The sequence below is a fragment of the Oncorhynchus mykiss genome, chromosome 9, assembly GCF_057628025.1.
Source record: "Oncorhynchus mykiss isolate SJ-2025 chromosome 9, ASM5762802v1, whole genome shotgun sequence".
Lineage (NCBI taxonomy): Eukaryota > Metazoa > Chordata > Actinopteri > Salmoniformes > Salmonidae > Oncorhynchus > Oncorhynchus mykiss.
In genome coordinates, this window is record NC_143030.1 from 81,757,856 (window position 1) to 81,777,070 (window position 19,215).

The window sequence follows — 19,215 nt, forward strand, 5'->3', positions numbered from 1 at the left end:
TTCTGGTGTATGGTTCTTTAGGGTACATATGGGCATATATGGTACTATATGGTACATATGGTTATTTATGGTACATATGGTTCTGGTGTATGGTTCTTCGGGGTACATATGGTTCCGGTGTATGGTTATTCAGGGTACATATGGTCATATATGGTCCATATTGGTATATATGGAACATATGGGCATATGGTACATATGGTAATATATGGTTATATATGGCACATCTGGAAATATATGGTACATATGAAAATATATGGTACATATGGTTCCGGTGTATGGTTATATATGGTACATATGGTTCTGGTGTATGGTTCCATATGGATAGGTATGGTACATATGGTAATATATGGTACATATGGTAATACATGGTACATACGGTTGGTTATATGTGGTACATATGATTCTTTATGGTACATATGGTTCTGGTGTATGGTTCTATATGGTTCTGGCGTATGCTTCTTAATGGTACATATGGTTATGGCGTATGCTTCTTAATGGTACATATGGCTCTGATGTATGGTTCTTTATGGTACATATGGCTCTTTGTGGTACATTTTATTATGTATGGTACATATGGTTCTGGTGTATGGTTATTTATGGTACATATAGTTATGGTGTATGTTTATGTATGGTACATATGGTTCTTTATGGTACATACAGCTCTTTATGGTACATATAGTTATGGTATATATGGTTATTTACGGTACATATGGTTCTTTATGGTACATATTGTTATGGTACGTGTTGTTCTGGTGTATTTGGTACATTTATGGTACATATGGTTATGGTTATGGTACAGTTGTAGTCGGAAGTTTACATACACTTTAGCCAAATATATTTAAACTCAGTTTGTCACAATTCCTGACATTTAATCCTAGTAAAAATTCCCTGTATTAGGTCAGTTAGGATCACCACCTCATTTATTATTAAAAAATACATGTTTTACTCCCTTTTCTCCCAAATTTCGTGGTATCCAATTGTTAGTAGTTACTATCACAGCGCCATCCAACCCGGAAGCCAGCCGCACCAATGTTTCGGAGGAAACCACCACTTTATTTTAAGAATGTGAAATGTCAGAATAATATTAGAGAGAATTATTTATTTCAGCAATGATTTATTTAATCACATTCTCAGTGGGTCAGAAGTGTACATACATTTACTCAATTAGTATTTGGTAGCATTGCCTTTACATTGTTTAACTTGGGTCAAACGTTTCGGGTAGCCTTACACAAGCTTCCCACAATAAATTGGGTGAATTTTGGCCCATTATTTCTGACAGAGCTGGTGTAACGGAGTCAGGTTTGTAGGCCTCCTTGCTCGACACGCTTTTTCAGTTCTGTCCACAAATGTTCCATAGGATTGAGGTCAGGACTTTGTGATGGCCACTCCAATACCTTGACTTTGTTGGCCTCAAGCCATTTTTCCACAACTTTGGAAGTATGCTTGGGGTCATTGTCCATTTGGAAGACCCATTTGCAACCAAGCTTTAACTTCCTGACTGATGTCTTGAGATGTTGCTTCAAAATATCCACATAATTTTCTTGCCTCATGATGCCATCTATTTTGTGAAGTGCACCAGTCCCTCCTGCAGCAAAGCACCCCCACAACATGATGCTGCCACCCCCGGGCTTCACGGTTGGGATGGTGTTCTACGTCTTGCAAGGCTCTCCATTTTTCCTCCAAAAATAACGATGGTCATTATGGCCAAACAGTTCTATTTTTGTTTCATCAGACCAGAGGACATTTCTCCCAAAAGTATGATCTTTGTCCCCATGTGCAGTTGCAAACCGTAGTCTGGCTTTTTTATGGCTGTTTTGGAGCAGTAGCTTCTTCCTTGCTGAGCGGCCTTTCAGGTTATGTCGATATAGAACTCGTTTCACTGTGGATATAGATACTTTTGTACCTGTTTCCTCCAGCATCTTCAGAAGGTCTTTTTTGCTGTTGTTCTGGGATTGATTTGCACTTTTTGCACCAAAGTACGTTCATCTCTAGGAGACAGAATGCGTCTCCTTCCTGAGCGGTATGACGGCTGCGTGGTCCCATGGTGTTTATACTTGCGTACTATTATTTGTACAGATGAACGTGGTACCTTCAGGTGTTTGGAATTTGCTTGTGGAGGTCTACAATTTTGTGGGGGGGGTCTTGGCTGATATCTTTTGATTTTCCCTTGATGTCAAGCAAAGAGGCACTGATTTTTTTCACACCTCCAATTGACTCAAATGATGTCAATTAGCCTATCAGAAGCTTCTAAAGCCATGACATAATTTTCTGGAATTTTCCAAGCTGTTTAAAAGCACAGTCAACTTAGTGTATGTAAACTTCTGACCCACTGGAATTGTGATACAATCGGTCTGTAAACAATTCTTGGAAAAATAACTTGTGGAATGCACAAAGTAGATGTCCTACTTTGACAAGACACGTGTGGAGTGTTTGAAAAACGAGTTTTAATGACTCCAACCTGAGTGTAAACTTCCGACTTCTACTGTATACGGTTCTTTATGGTTCTTTATGGTTTATGGTTCTTTATGGTTCTTTATGGTTCTTTATGGTATCTGGTTCTTTATGGTTCTTTATGGTATCTGGTTCTTTATGGTTCTTTATGGTATCTGGTTCTTTATGGTTCTTTATGGTTTATGGTTCTTTATGGTTCTTTATGGTTTATGGTTCTTTATGGTTCTTTATGGTTCTTTATGGTTCTGTATGGTTCTTTATGGTTTTGTATGGTATTTGGTTCATGGTTCTTTATGGTATATGGTACTTTTTTTGGTTATGGTATGTGGTGGTTAAGAGAATGTGTTTTCAATTTGTGTTAGTTTATTTCGCTAAATCTCGTGACATTTGTTTTTCATATATGATTTTAAATTGTATTTCACACACACACACACACACACACACACACAGTCTGAATGCCTCTTATAGACGTTATGCTGTCAGTAGTATGTATGTATTTGTAATTACAAGTCTTCTCCCTACAGCCCACCAAAAGGGACTTAATGGGGAGCTTCTTTAAGAAACACCTGACAGAAGACCCAGGTGGCCAGTGTGTTCCCATTGGACTAGGAAGTGTACTTCCAGGAAGTGTTCCTATTTCACCAGGAACTGTAGTAGGGCGTGGAGCAGGATATGTACTATTAGGAAGGACACTTTCAAAATGGCGTATGGTAAAACCAGGAAGTGGATCAACAGTTGGGACAGGGAGGGGACGTGGTCGGCCCCCTAAACACTTCACCAAACGGAGGAGACGAGTATGGAGCCAGGTCTCCTCGAGTGATACGACAGAGACGGACGAGACTGAGGAGGAAGAGGAACCAGTCTACACCGTTACCACCCAGTCGTTGGAGCACAGCCCTGGGGGAGGGGGAGAAGATGGAGAAGGATGGGCGGAACTACAGGAGTACGACGACGACGTGCCTGAACAAATACCTCAGGTAAGCTCTGACGATCTCTGTGGTTGTGTCCCAATAACCTAGCCTTTCTTCTGAAGTGTGCACTTTCCTTCATGGATTTGAAAGGAAATGGTCGGTAATATGGACACCCCTAGCCCATGCCCTATACCTATCCAATAATTTTACATTTTGGGTAGTAGTGAACGAGTGCACACTTCAGGAGGAAGGAGAGCTTATTGGGACACACCCCCATATCTTTGTTCTGTCCTTTAACGGGGCACGTTAAATCGGCTTTCAAGCCCCATCTGGCCCATGGGCCGCCCGTTAGAGACCTCTGTTGTACATCAGGGGTTTTCAAACCTCGTCGGGGATCCCCAGCCGCTCCATGTGGCCCCGGAGGAGCTCTCTCGGTTGGGCCCTGGAGGGGGGCTCTCTCGGTTGGGCCCTGGAGGGGGGCTCTCTCGGTTGGGCCCCGGAGGGGGGCTCTCTCGGTTGGACCCTGGAGGAACTTTTCTTAATCTTGATTTTAAAAAAATGTAACACTCACTTGTAAATGTGACAGGTGGAATGCACATATAATTGAGACTTGGGAGCATCAGGTCAGGTAATACGTTAAATGGTGACATGTGTATCGCTGTGTCCAGTCCAGTGTGCTCAGGCTGCTGTTACATTAGGATAATTTGAGGAACAAAGGGGAGAACCATTAGCACAGGCAAGTCTGATTTTAGGCTTAGCTGTACCATAGCCTCTGCCATAGAAACAAATGGAGCGTTGCTTTGTGTCCACGGTTGCACCTTTTTTTTACAGAAAACCATCTTGTCTCCAATGTTTCATAACTAAATATCTATTTTAGTGAAACTTTGTTTTTTTTAATTTGCGGAACACTCTTAAAGGTGTACACACGTAATTATCATGAGTAAGGAACTATCCAACTATTAAAATAGTTCAAATAACTTCCATTTAATATATATTTATTTATTTATTTATATATTATTTATATATTTATTTATATATTTATTTGTTTATATATTTATTTGTTTATATATTATTTATATATTTATTTGTTTATATATTATTTATATATTTATTTATATATATTTATTTATTTATATATTTATATATATATATTTATTTATTTATATATTTATTTGTTTATATATTATTTATATATTTATTTATATATATATTTATTTATTTATATCTATTTATTTATTTATTTATATCTATTTATTTATTTATATATATTTATTTATATATATTTATTTTTATATATATTTTTATTTATTTATTTATTTATATTTATTTATATTTATTTGTTTATATATTATTTATATATTTATTTATATATATATATTTATTTATTTATATCTATTTATTTATATCTATTTATTTATTTATATATATTTATATATATTTATTTTTATATATATATTTATTTATATATATTTATTTATATATATATTTTTATTTATTTATTTATATAGTTATTTATATATATTTATTTTTATATATATTTGTATATATATTTTATTTATTTATTTATTTATATTTATTTTTATATATATTTTTATATATATTTATTTATATTTATTTATATATATATTTATTTTTAAAATGTCACAAAATGGATGATTTGCAATGAATTAATAAGGACATTTTAGTTGTGCCGCAGAATTTGTTATCCTGCACAATATGATGTTTCTTTATCTTCCTCTGGTTCTAGATGTCTCCATCCTATATGCCTGTAAACCCCAGTAGTGGTGTATCTGGGTCAGAGGAACCCTACCCCAGCAGCTGTGTTCAGGTAAGGACCAACAACGCATACGAATGTACAGTTGAAGTCGGAAGTTTTGCATACACTTAGGTTGGAGTCATTAAAACTTTTTAACTCCACTAATTTCTTGTTAATTAACAAACAATAGTTTTGGCAAGTCGGTTATGACATTTACTTTATGCATGACACAAGTCATTTGTCTAACAATTGTTTAGAGACAGATTATTTCACTTATAATTCACTGTATCACAATTCCAGTGGGTCAGAAGTTTACATACACTAAGTTGACTGTGCCTATATAAAGCTTGGAAAATGATGTCATGGCTTTAGAAGCTTCTGATAGGCTAATTGAGCTCATTTGAATCAATTGGAGGTGTATCTGTGGATGTATTTCAAGGCCTACCTTCAAACTCAGTGCCTCTTTGCTTGACATCACGGGAAAATCAAAATAAATCAGCCAAGACCTCAGCAAAAAAAATGTAGACCGTCACAAGTCTGGTTCATCCTTGTGAGTAATTTCAAAACGTCTGAAGGTACCATGTTCATCTGTACAAACAATAGTACGCAAGTATAAACACCATGGGACCACGCAGCCATCATACCGCTCAGGAAGGAGACGCGTTCTGTCTCCTAGAGATGAACGTACTTGTGCAAATCAATCCCAGAACAACAGGCTACCCGAAACGTTTGACCCAAGTTAAACAATTTAAAGGCAATGCTACCAAATACTAATTGAGTGTATGTAAACTTCTGACCCACTGGGAATGTGATGAAAGAAATAAAAGCTGAAATAAATCATTGTCTCTACTATTATTCTGACATTTCACATTCTTAAAATAAAGTGGTGATCCTAACTGACCTAAGACAGGGATTTTTTACTCTGATTAAATGTCAGGAATTGTGAAAAAGTGAGTAAATGTATTTGGCTAAGGTGTATGTAAACGTCCAACTTCAACTGTACGTATGCATACATACTGTGTGTGTACATACACTGTGCATTTGAAAAGGATTTTGACCCCTTGACCTTTCAAACATTTTGCTAGGCAAAAACGGGTTAAAAAAAACCTGAAATATCACATTTACATAAGTATCAAATCAAATGTATGAAGGGCTTTATAAATACATCAGCTGATATCTCAAAGTGCTGTACAGAAACCCATCCTAGAGAGGAACCAGGCTATGAGGGGTGGCCAGTCCTCTTCTGGCTGTGCCAGGTGGAGATTATAACAGAACAAATAATAATAATCACAGTAGTTGTCGAGGGTGCAGCAAGTCAGCACCTCAGGAGTAAACGTCAGTTGGCTTTTCATAGCCGATCATTCAGAGTATCTCTACCGCTCCTGCTGTCTCTAGAGAGTTGAAAACAGCAGGTCTGGGACAGGTAGCAAGTCCGGTGAACAGGTCAGGATTCCATAGCCGCAGGCAGAACAGTTGAAACTGGAGCAGCAGCACGGACAGGTGGACTGGGCACAGCAAGGAGTCATCATGCCAGTTAGTCCTGAGGCATGGTCCTAGGGCTCAGGTCCTCCAAGAGAGAGAAAGAAAGAGAGAATTAGAGAGATCAAAATATATTTTGTATCGGAGATTCTTCAAGGTAGCCACCCTTTTTGCCTTGACAGCTTTGCACGTATCCCTAATTGCTCATGTGATTCGCTCTTGATAAGAGCATCTGCTTAAATGTAAAGGTAGCAACTGCTTGTAGAACACTCTTTTTTTTCTCCCCACCTGTGATCAAGAAACTCTCCATTACTCCGTCTTTTAGTTTTGGATGTCATGGTAGGCTATCGCTGGTACTGCATTTTAGTTTTGGATGTCATGGTAGGCTATCGCTGGTACTCCATTTTAGTTTTGGATGTCATGGTAGGCTATCGCTGGTACTCCATTTTAGTTTTGGATGTCATGGTAGGCTATCGCTGGTACTCCATTTTAGTTTTGGATGTCATGGTAGGCTATCGCTGGTACTCCATGTTAGTTTTGGATGTCATGGTAGGCTATCGCTGGTACTCCATTTTAGTTTTGGATGTCATGGTAGGCTATCGCTGGTACTCCATTTTAGTTTTGGATGTCATGGTAGGCTATCGCTGGTACTCCATTTTAGTTTTGGATGTCATGGTAGGCTATCGCTGGTACTCCATTTTAGTTTTGGATGTCATGGTAGGCTATCGCTGGTACTCCATTTTAGTTTTGGATGTCATGGTAGGCTATCGCTGGTACTCCATTTTAGTTTTGGATGTCATGGTAGGCTATCGCTGGTACTCCATTTTAGTTTTGGATGTCATGGTAGGCTATCGCTGGTACTCCATTTTAGTTTTGGATGTCATGGTAGGCTATCGCTGGTACTCCATTTTAGTTTTGGATGTCATGGTAGGCTATCGCTGGTACTCCATTTTAGTTTTGGATGTCATGGTAGGCTATCGCTGGTACTCCATTTTAGTTTTGGATGTCATGGTAGGCTATCGCTGGTACTCCATTTTAGTTTTGGATGTCATGGTAGGCTATCGCTGGTACTCCATTTTAGTTTTGGATGTCATGGTAGGCTATCGCTGGTACTCCATTTTAGTTTTGGATGTCATGGTAGGCTATCGCTGGTACTCCATTTTAGTTTTGGATGTCATGGTAGGCTATCGCTGGTACTCCATTTTAGTTTTGGATGTCATGGTAGGCTATCGCTGGTACTCCATGTTAGTTTTGGATGTCATGGTAGGCTATCGCTGGTACTCCATTTTAGTTTTGGATGTCATGGTAGGCTATCGCTGGTACTCCATGTAATTCCAGGCAGGGCAGATCTGATGGAAACGCCAGCAACGGGGATTTAGACAGCCACAAAGCCCGGGACATTCCGCAGGCCCGCAAGGGCTAAACGTGTTGCGGGCTGTGTTCAAGTTGTCAAGGAAACCCTCGCTAGCTTGATATTGAGTTAGCAGCTAAGCTAGCTGAGCTACCATTCAGCTCTTCAAACTATTAGTTGACAGGATCCCTGGACAGATGTAGCGGTCCCAGCAACTGAGGTTAACCATGTCGCTAGTAACCAAACTTTTTTCAATAGAACACTTTTTTTTTTGCAGAGACTTTCAACACAACAAACTCCCTCGTTCCACGTTCAGCATGCATTACACCAATTTCAATTGACCATAATGCTGAATGTATGCATCTATAGTATAATTGTATTAAAATCCCTGCCCTATCCCCAGCCCTACCCGCAGAGCTGTTACCAGGGCGACCATGGCAACCTCCAGTTCATCAGGATGAACGGCAACCAAATTACCATCACCCCTGGCCCCAGCCTCGCTTCTCAGGTAGTGAGTCACACACACATCATCATCACCGTATTCACAAATTCGATAGCTGGTGCTGAATGGGACTTTTTACTGGGAATCTATTGCATTGTCACAGCTTGGTGCGTAAAACCAAGCTAGTCCATCATTTTTTAGTAAAACCAAGCTAGTCCATCTATTTTAGTAAAACCAAGCTAGTCCATCAATTTTTAGTAAAACCAAGCTAGTCCATCAATTTTTAGTAAAACCAAGCTAGTCCATCAATTTTTAGTAAAACCAAGCTAGTCCATCTATTTTAGTAAAACCAAGCTAGTCCATCTATTTTAGTAAAACCAAGCTAGTCCATTGATTTAGTAAAACCAGCTCATCAATGTTTTTATTTTATTTTTCTCCCAAGGCCTCCGCAGTCCTGGAGCCTGCAGTTGAACCCCCGTCAGTTAACTACATGACATCTGAACCAACAGCTGTGCAGCAACTAGGTCCACCTCTGCACCAGCCCCTTACTGAGCCCTCGTCACCGTACAGTATGAGCAGGACAGAGACGGCCCCACTGGACTACACCGAGGAGGAACAACTAGTAGAGCTGTACGCCGAGATACCTCGAACCGTCATCCACCTCGGACCACCTGACCTGCCAGAGGTCACGGGGTCAAAGGTCATGCCTGGGGTGACCACCGAGGTCATCCATGATGTCACTCTTGATGATGTCACTCCAGAGGTGAGCTGTCCGTCAGTCCCTCTCTTTTAATCTCTCTCCCTTTGTTCTTAACTCTATTTAGCATGGACATGATTGGATTGGTTCTCTCTCTCCATTGGATTGGTTCTCTCTCTCCATCGATCATGGACATGATTGGATTGGTTCTCTCTCCGTCGATCATGGACATGATTGGATTGGTTCTCTCTCCATCGATCAGGGACATGATTGGATTGGTTCTCTCTCTCCATCGATCATGGACATGATTGGATTGGTTCTCTCTCCATCGATCAGGGACATGATTGGATTGGTTCTCTCTCTCCATCGATCATGGACGTGATTGGATTGGTTCTCTCTCTCCATCGATCATGGACATGATTGGATTGGTTCTCTCTCTCCATCGATCATGGACATGATTGGATTGGTTCTCTCTCTCCATCGATCATGGACATGATTGGATTGGTTCTCTCTCTCCATCGATCATGGACATGATTGGATTGGTTCTCTCTCTCCATCGATCATGGACATGATTTGATTGGTTCTCTCTCTCCATCGATCATGGACATGATTGGATTGGTTCTCTCTCTCCATCGATCATGGACATGATTGGATTGGTTCTCTCTCCGTCGATCATGGACATGATTGGATTGGTTCTCTCTCTCCATCGATCATGGACATGATTGGATTGGTTCTCTCTCTCCATCGATCATGGACATGATTGGATTGGTTCTCTCTCTCCGTCGATCATGGACATGATTGGATTGGTTCTCTCTCTCCATCGATCATGGACATGATTGGATTGGTTCTCTCTCTCCATCGATCATGGACATGATTGGATTGGTTCTCTCTCTCCATCGATCATGGACATGATTGGATTGGTTCTCTCTCTCCATCGATCATGGACATGATTGGATTGGTTCTCTCTCCATCGATCATTGGACATGATTGGATTGGTTCTCTCTCTCCATCGATCATGGACATGATTTGATTGGTTCTCTCTCTCCATCGATCATGGACATGATTGGATTGGTTCTCTCTCTCCATCGATCATGGACATGATTGGATTGGTTCTCTCTCTCCATTGGATTGGTTCTCTCTCTCCATCGATCATGGACATGATTGGATTGGTTCTCTCTCCATCGATCATGGACATGATTGGATTGGTTCTCTCTCTCCGTCGATCATGGACATGATTGGATTGGTTCTCTCTCTCCATCGATCATGGACATGATTGGATTGGTTCTCTCTCTCCATCGATCATGGACATGATTGGATTGGTTCTCTCTCCATCGATCATTGGACATGATTGGATTGGTTCTCTCTCTCCATCGATCATGGACATGATTTGATTGGTTCTCTCTCTCCATCGATCATGGACATGATTGGATTGGTTCTCTCTCTCCATCGATCATGGACATGATTGGATTGGTTCTCTCTCTCCATTGGATTGGTTCTCTCTCTCCATCGATCATGGACATGATTGGATTGGTTCTCTCTCCATCGATCATGGACATGATTGGATTGGTTCTCTCTCTCCGTCGATCATGGACATGATTGGATTGGTTCTCTCTCTCCATCGATCATGGACATGATTGGATTGGTTCTCTCTCCATCGATCATTGGACATGATTGGATTGGTTCTCTCTCTCCATCGATCATGGACATGATTTGATTGGTTCTCTCTCTCCATCGATCATGGACATGATTGGATTGGTTCTCTCTCTCCATTGGATTGGTTCTCTCTCTCCATTGGATTGGTTCTCTCTCTCCATCGATCATGGACATGATTGGATTGGTTCTCTCTCTCCGTCGATCATGGACATGATTGGATTGGTTCTCTCTCTCCATTGGATTGGTTCTCTCTCTCCATTGGATTGGTTCTCTCTCTCCATCGATCATGGACATGATTGGATTGGTTCTCTCTCTCCATTGGATTGGTTCTCTCTCTCCGTCGATCATGGACATGATTGGATTGGTTCTCTCTCTCCATTTGATTGGTTCTCTCTCCATCGATCATGGACATGATTGGATTGGTTCTCTCTCTCCGTCGATCATGGACATGATTGGATTGGTTCTCTCTCTCCATTGGATTGGTTCTCTCTCTCCATTGGATTGGTTCTCTCTCTCCATCGATCATGGACATGATTTGATTGGTTCTCTCTCTCCGTCGATCATGGACATGATTGGATTGGTTCTCTCTCCATCGATCATGGACATGATTGGATTGGTTCTCTCTCTCCATTGGATTGGTTCTCTCTCTCCATCGATCATGGACATGATTGGATTGGTTCTCTCTCCGTCGATCATGGACATGATTGGATTGGTTCTCTCTCTCCATTGGATTGGTTCTCTCTCTCCATCGATCATGGACATGATTGGATTGGTTCTCTCTCCATCGATCATTGGACATGATTGGATTGGTTCTCTCTCTCCATCGATCATGGACATGATTGGATTGGTTCTCTCTCTCCATCGATCATGGACATGATTGGATTGGTTCTCTCTCTCCATCGATCATGGACATGATTGGATTGGTTCTCTCTCTCCATCGATCATGGACATGATTGGATTGGTTCTCTCTCTCCATCGATCATGGACATGATTGGATTGGTTCTCTCTCTCCGTCGATCATGGACATGATTGGATTGGTTCTCTCTCTCCATTGGATTGGTTCTCTCTCTCCATCGATCATGGACATGATTTGATTGGTTCTCTCTCTCCATCGATCATGGACATGATTGGATTGGTTCTCTCTCTCCATCGATCATGGACATGATTGGATTGGTTCTCTCTCTCCATCGATCATGGACATGATTGGATTGGTTCTCTCTCTCCGTCGATCATGGGCATGATTGGATTGGTTCTCTCTCTCCATCGATCATGGACATGATTGGATTGGTTCTCTCTCTCCATCGATCATGGACATGATTGGATTGGTTCTCTCTCTCCGTCGATCATGGACATGATTTGATTGGTTCTCTCTCTCCATCGATCATGGACATGATTGGATTGGTTCTCTCTCTCCGTCGATCATGGACATGATTGGATTGGTTCTCTCTCTCCATCGATCAGGGACATGATTGGATTGGTTCTCTCTCTCCGTCGATCATGGACATGATTTGATTGGTTCTCTCTCTCCATCGATCATGGACATGATTGGATTGGTTCTCTCTCTCCATCGATCATGGACATGATTGGATTGGTTCTCTCTCTCCATCGATCATGGACATGATTGGATTGGTTCTCTCTCCATCGATCATGGACATGATTGGATTGGTTCTCTCTCTCCATCGATCATGGACATGATTGGATTGGTTCTCTCTCTCCATCGATCATGGACATGATTGGATTGGTTCTCTCTCCATCGATCATGGACATGATTGGATTGGTTCTCTCTCCATCGATCATGGACATGATTGGATTGGTTCTCTCTCTCCATCGATCATGGACATGATTGGATTGGTTCTCTCTCTCCATCGATCATGGACATGATTGGATTGGTTCTCTCTCTCCATCGATCATGGACATGATTGGATTGGTTCTCTCTCCGTCGATCATGGACATGATTGGATTGGTTCTCTCTCTCCATTGGATTGGTTCTCTCTCTCCATCGATCATGGACATGATTGGATTGGTTCTCTCTCTCCATCGATCATGGACATGATTGGATTGGTTCTCTCTCTCCATCGATCATGGACATGATTGGATTGGTTCTCTCTCTCCATCGATCATGGACATGATTGGATTGGTTCTCTCTCTCCATCGATCATGGACATGATTGGATTGGTTCTCTCTCTCCATTGGATTGGTTCTCTCTCCATCGATCATGGACATGATTGGATTGGTTCTCTCTCTCCATCGATCATGGACATGATTGGATTGGTTCTCTCTCTCCATCGATCATGGACATGATTGGATTGGTTCTCTCTCTCCATCGATCATGGACATGATTGGATTGGTTCTCTCTCCGTCGATCATGGACATGATTGGATTGGTTCTCTCTCCGTCGATCATGGACATGATTGGATTGGTTCTCTCTCTCCATTGGATTGGTTCTCTCTCTCCATCGATCATGGACATGATTGGATTGGTTCTCTCTCTCCATTGGATTGGTTCTCTCTCCATCGATCATGGACATGATTGGATTGGTTCTCTCTCTCCGTCGATCATGGACATGATTGGATTGGTTCTCTCTCTCCATTGGATTGGTTCTCTCTCTCCATCGATCATGGACATGATTGGATTGGTTCTCTCTCTCCATTTGATTGGTTCTCTCTCCATCGATCATGGACATGATTGGATTGGTTCTCTCTCTCCATCGATCATGGACATGATTGGATTGGTTCTCTCTCCATCGATCATGGACATGATTGGATTGGTTCTCTGTACAGGGCAAACCAAATTAACCTCGGATCAAGTGTTTGGGAGTATTTTGACACGTGTATTTAACCCAGTTTTTGATCTCTCCTCACATTCATCTGTCATTTCTCTCTCTCTCTCTCTCTCTCTCTCTTTCACTCCTCCCTCTACCCCCACCGTCCCTCTAGATCACAGAGACCTTCAGTCTGGCCGACGGCAGCGAGTCCTGTCGTGACGAGAGGGAGGCAGCTCTGTTTGGGTTCCTGAGGGCCCTGCGCCGCACGGTGCTACCAGCCCACTGGGTAGGGGTCATGGCCAGGGGACCTCTAATACAACTCCTCCAGTGCTCTAAACTCTCTACCATGGCTGACACAGTTCTCCAGATCCAACCTGGCTTCTGCTTCCAGGTAGGGAAAAGAGACTTCCAGGTAGGGGGGGAAAGAGAGACTTCCAGGTAGGGGGGGAAAAGAGACTTCCAGGTAGGGGGGGAAAGAGAGACTTCCAGGTAGGGGGGGAAAGAGAGACTTCCAGGTAGGGGGGAAAGAGAGACTTCCAGGTAGGGGGGGAAAGAGAGACTTCCAGGTAGGGGGGGAAAGAGAGACTTCCAGGTAGGGGGGGAAAGAGAGACTTCCAGGTAGGGGGGGAAAAAGAGACTTCCAGGTAGGGGGGAAAAGAGACTTCCAGGTAGGGGGGGAAAAAGAGACATCCAGGTAGGGGTAAAATATACTTCCAGGTAGGGAAAGTTCAATTCAACTTAGGCCGTGTTCAAGATGGCACCCTAATTCCCTAAAATGAATGCACTACTTTTGACTAGTCCTTTTGGTCTCGTTACTGATGAAGGCTTTAGGGCAGAAACGCCATCCATAACTGTGACACCTCCTATCTTTTGTATCAGTCCGATTTTCCTTTTGGGCCGACGGCACCCAAAGCCTCACCTCCAACGTATTTTACAACTTAATGTTAGAATGGTTCCTCGCAAGTTTTCAAGTGTCTGTTTACAGAAAACCGAAGCATGGATTACAGTTTGTCCAGGCCCCATTTGAGTACTTTTCAGGGTGAGGAACCATCTAACATTGTTGTAAAATACTGAACTTCCCCCCCCCTTTTTAAGCTTGTGAACTATTGAAGGAGGAGTTGAGCTTGTTATTGTGCATCGTCTTTAACCAGGTGACGGTACAGGGCCAGCCCCTGCTGCTGACCCACCCCCTGTACGAGGTCCACCCTCCCCGTCTCGGAACCATCACCCAGCTGGTGACTCTGCTGCTGGATCTGGAGAGCCTGATGGTCTGCCCCGGCTTCCCCGTCAGGCTGCCCGCCCTGGGGGACAGGGGCATGGAGGTGAGAGCCAGAAAGAATCCTGCCCTATGGGTCGATCTCCTGTTTCTGTAGTGAGACAGCTTGATGTACCAGAACAACCCATATAACAGGAGTCGATCTCCTGTTTCTGTAGTGAGACAGCTTGGTGTACCAGGACACCCCCTGGACAGGACACTAGTCTATATCCTGTTTCTGTAGTGAGACCTCTTGATGTACCAGAACACCCCATATAACAGGAGTCGATCTCCTGTTTCTGTAGTGAGACAGCTTGATGTACCAGGACACCCCCTGGACAGGACACTAGTCTGTCACCTGTTTCTGTAGTGAGACAGCTTGGTGTACCAGGACACCCCCTGGACAGGACACTAGTCTATCACCTGTTTCTGTAGTGAGACCTCTTGATGTACCAGAACACCCCATATAACAGGAGTCGATCTCCTGTTTCTGTAGTGAGACAGCTTGATGTACCAGAACACCCCCTGGACAGGACACTAGTCTGTCACCTGTTTCTGTAGTGAGACAGCTTGGTGTACCAGAACACCCCATATAACAGGAGTCGATCTCCTGTTTCTGTAGTGAGACAGCTTGATGTACCAGGACACCCCCTGGACAGGACACTAGTCTATCTCCTGTTTCTGTAGTGAGACAGCTTGATGTACCAGGACACCCCCTGGACAGGACACTAGTCTATCACCTGTTTCTGTAGCGAGACCTCTTGATGTACCAGGACACCCCCTGGACAGGACACTAGTCTATCTCCTGTTTCTGTAGTGAGACCTCTTGATGTACCAGAACACCCCATATAACAGGAGTCGATCTCCTGTTTCTGTAGTGAGACAGCTTGATGTACCAGGACACCCCCTGGACAGGACACTAGTCTATCTCCTGTTTCTGTAGTGAGACCTCTTGATGTACCAGGACACCTCCTGGACAATACATTCAATATGTTATTTAAGAACTGAAAATGCACTCCAAACTATATCTTCAGGTGTTTGTAAAAGCAGACTAAAGTCTCTAGAATGCATCTTTTAACATGTCATTGTGCAATACCTTTTTATTTAATTTTTTTATATATTTTATCTTTTACAATGTCCTGTTTTTACCGGTAGGTGATGGAGCCGGTTCTTTGTGTGAGGGCGGCCATCTGTGAACTGCTGGTCCCTCTGGAGGAGGAGAGGTGTGAGAGGTGTCGAGACAACATCGTGGAGAAGGACCTGGAACTTATAGAGGAGGAGGACCTGGAATTTGAGCTGGAGTTGGGGGAGGATGGGTGGGTGTAACAGGGTTGGAGGGTGTGACTGGAGTGGGTTTGAACCCCCGGGACAGGACTGTGTTAGCCTGCTGAGCTAAATCCTAAACTTGTGTTAGCCCACCAAGCCATAACTCTAGGCAGGCTTACTTGTTATGCAAGTGTGGTTCACAGAACCAACTAAATTACAGGGACCCAAGGCCAGGTTGCTCATCATACCAGCTCGGTTCACCGTACAGGACTTTGTTTTTGGAAAACCAGGACGTGAATTGGTGCGCCTCCAACCATCGCAGAAGTGCCTGCGTGTCATTGACATTTTCAATTTGGTGCTTTTAGAAATAGAATGGCTAGAAAATCATTCTATTCATTGTATTTCTATGACTAGAATTTTGACTTTACTTATGGACATGACTGAAAAATGTCTTCCAACACATCACTGGTAGTTTACCATTAGATCAGGCAGACCAGTGCTCCTTTTTACTTCTGCATGTGACACTTAATGCTGTTGGCATTAAGACAAATGAAAGTTCTGAACATGACGGGGCAACTGGGATATCAACATGACGGGGCAACTGGGATATCAACATGACGGGGCAACTGGGATATCAACATGACGGGGCAACTGGGATATCAACATGACGGGGCAACTGGGATATCAACATGACGGGGGGGCAACTGGGATATCAACATGACGGGGGGGCAACTGGGATATCAACATGACGGGGGGGCAACTGGGATATCAACACGGCTACTTGTCTTTGGTTGTCTTCTGGACCATCTGTTTGTTTTTTAAAAAAACATTTGTTTATCAGTCATCACTGTATTTCATAGACTACGTATCACGCACGCAGACTGGTAGCAATGTGTAAATGGAAGATTGGCTGCTTAACGTTCATTTATGATCTAGTAACGTTATACATACAATACCAGTCAACAGTTTGGACACACCTACTCGTTCCAGGGGGTTTTCCTTTATTTGTGAAGTGTTCTACATTGTAGAATAATAGTGAAGACATCAAGCCAATGAAATGAACACATATGGAATCATGTAGTAACCCAAAAAACTGTTTAACAAATCAAAATGTATTTAATGTTTGAGATTCGTCAAAGTAGCCACCCTTTGCCTTGATTAACTGCTTTGCACACAGAACACCCCTACCTTGTCACAACACAACTGATTGGCTAAGACGCATTAAGAAGGACATAAATTCCACAAATTAACTTTTAACAAGGCACACCTGTTAATTGAAATGCATTCCAGGTGACTACCTCATCAAGCTGGTTGAGAGAATGCCAAGCGTGTGCAAAGCTGTCATCAAGGCTAATGGTGGCTACTTTGAAGAATCTCAAATATAAAATATATTTTTGATTTGTTTAACACGTTTCTGGTTACTACATGATTCCATATGTGTTATTTCATAGTTTTGATGTCTTCACTATTATTCTACAATGTAGAAAATAGTAAAAATAAAGAAAAAACCCTGGAATGAGTAATTGTGTCCAAGCTTTTGACTGGTACTGTATCAATGTGTGTATGGAAGAATGTCTGCTTAACGTTGGGACATACTCTGTTCATTTAAAAAATACTTCTGATATCTTCCTGTTGCAGGAACATTTTTCTTTGCGCATTTTAAGAATGGAGCTAGCTAGTTTGTTCGTCTTTTCAAGAACTGTGAACTGCCGCAGTGACGTTACCAAGTAGAGGATACTGCTGCTTTATCCCTTTTCAGGTTAACTTTCACATTAACAACGGCATTATACTTGCTTTTCTGGGGTCAAAGTTCAGTTATTTTAATTTGAATATTTCTGGTTCTATTTTCAGAGTTCTATTATTTCTGGTTCTATGTCAATTCAAATGCATTTTTTTAAAAACATTTTTAAAAAACCATTTTACAGAACTAGACCATCACTATCTACTCTCCCCAGCTGACTGAACAAAGTGCTCACAGGCTGGCTTACCATTTCCCGAGACAGTTGTAGTGTTGGAAGGAAGGTCTGTGTCGGTAAGAAATGTTTTCAATATGTCAATACACTGGACTGGATAGTCAGTGAGAAGTGAGACATTGAGCACAATCAGAATCTGTTGCAAATGTAACGGGGGGCCCCAATCACCTTTTTTTATATGTTCACGTGTAACTGTTCTCTTGGCTTTGTTTAAAAATAACATGTTTTCAAAGGTTTTATATGTTGTTCACGGGAACAACATGGTCCATACAAGGACCACTCTGTCTGAGTAGAAGACACATTTTTGCTACAACAACATCTTGTCTTTTCTTATAAATTAGAATTTTATTTTACCTTTTTTTTTTTTAACTAGGCAAGTCAGTTAAGAACAAATTCTTATTTTCAATGACGGTCTAGGAACAGTGGGTTTAACTGTTCTGTTCAGGGGCAGAACAACAGATTTGTACCTTGTCAGCTCGGGGGTTTGAACTTGCAACCTTTTGGTTACTAGTCCAACGCTCTAACCACTAGGCTTGAAGATAGAATTGAAGGTAATGGTCTGTGGAGATGCTCCAGAAACCTACTGTATCCTACTGGGAATGTCAGTTTGTTATGGTAAAGAAGTACTGGTTTACTTTTTATGGTGTGAGTATTTGTATCAAAACTTGTAAAAGTATTAAACTTTAACTTTTATGGTTGTTGATCTCTCTGCTTTCCCCCGACCTGATCCCTCTGCTTTCCCCCGACATGATCTCTCTGCTTTCCCCTGACATGATCTCTCTGCTTTCCCCCGACATGATCTCTCTGCTTTCCCCCGACATGATCCCTCTGCTTTCCCCCGACATGATCCCTCTGCTTTCCCCCGACATGATCCCTCTGCTTTCCCCCGACATGATCCCTCTGCTTTCCCCCGACATGATCTCTCTGCTTTCCCCCGACATGATCTCTCTGCTTTCCCCCGACCTGATCCCTCTGCTTTCCCCCGACATGATCTCTCTGCTTTCCCCTGACATGATCTCTCTGCTTTCCCCCGACATGATCTCTCTGCTTTCCCCCGACATGATCCCTCTGCTTTCCCCCGACATGATCCCTCTGCTTTCCCCCGACATGATCTCTCTGCTTTCCCCCGACATGATCTCTCTGCTTTCCCCCGACATGATCCCTCTGCTTTCCCCCGACATGATCCCTCTGCTTTCCCCCGACATGATCCCTCTGCT

At 42.3% G+C, this 19,215-nt stretch overlaps 1 protein-coding gene across 6 annotated transcripts in view; it reads left to right on the forward strand.

The window, feature by feature from the left end:
- mbd1a (methyl-CpG binding domain protein 1a) overlaps window positions 1-18,694 on the forward strand; it is a 45,617-nt gene extending 26,923 nt beyond the window's left edge. For 5 of the 6 annotated variants that reach the window (XR_016483464.1, XR_016483465.1, XM_036989095.2 and 2 more), the window contains 7 exons: window positions 2,976-3,428; window positions 5,110-5,190; window positions 8,352-8,456; window positions 8,833-9,153; window positions 13,677-13,895; window positions 14,656-14,826; window positions 15,915-18,694. Coding sequence is in view for 4 of the 6 variants with exons in the window: in XM_036989095.2 (XP_036844990.2) it covers window positions 2,976-3,428; window positions 5,110-5,190; window positions 8,352-8,456; window positions 8,833-9,153; window positions 13,677-13,895; window positions 14,656-14,826; window positions 15,915-16,085 (1,521 nt within the window). In the remaining 2 variants the exon portion in view is untranslated. The remainder of the gene's footprint in view (window positions 1-2,975; window positions 3,429-5,109; window positions 5,191-8,351; window positions 8,457-8,832; window positions 9,154-13,676; window positions 13,896-14,655; window positions 14,827-15,914) is intronic. The other variant, XM_090185573.1, reaches the window with a different exon arrangement.
- Window positions 18,695-19,215: the final 521 nt, after the last annotated feature.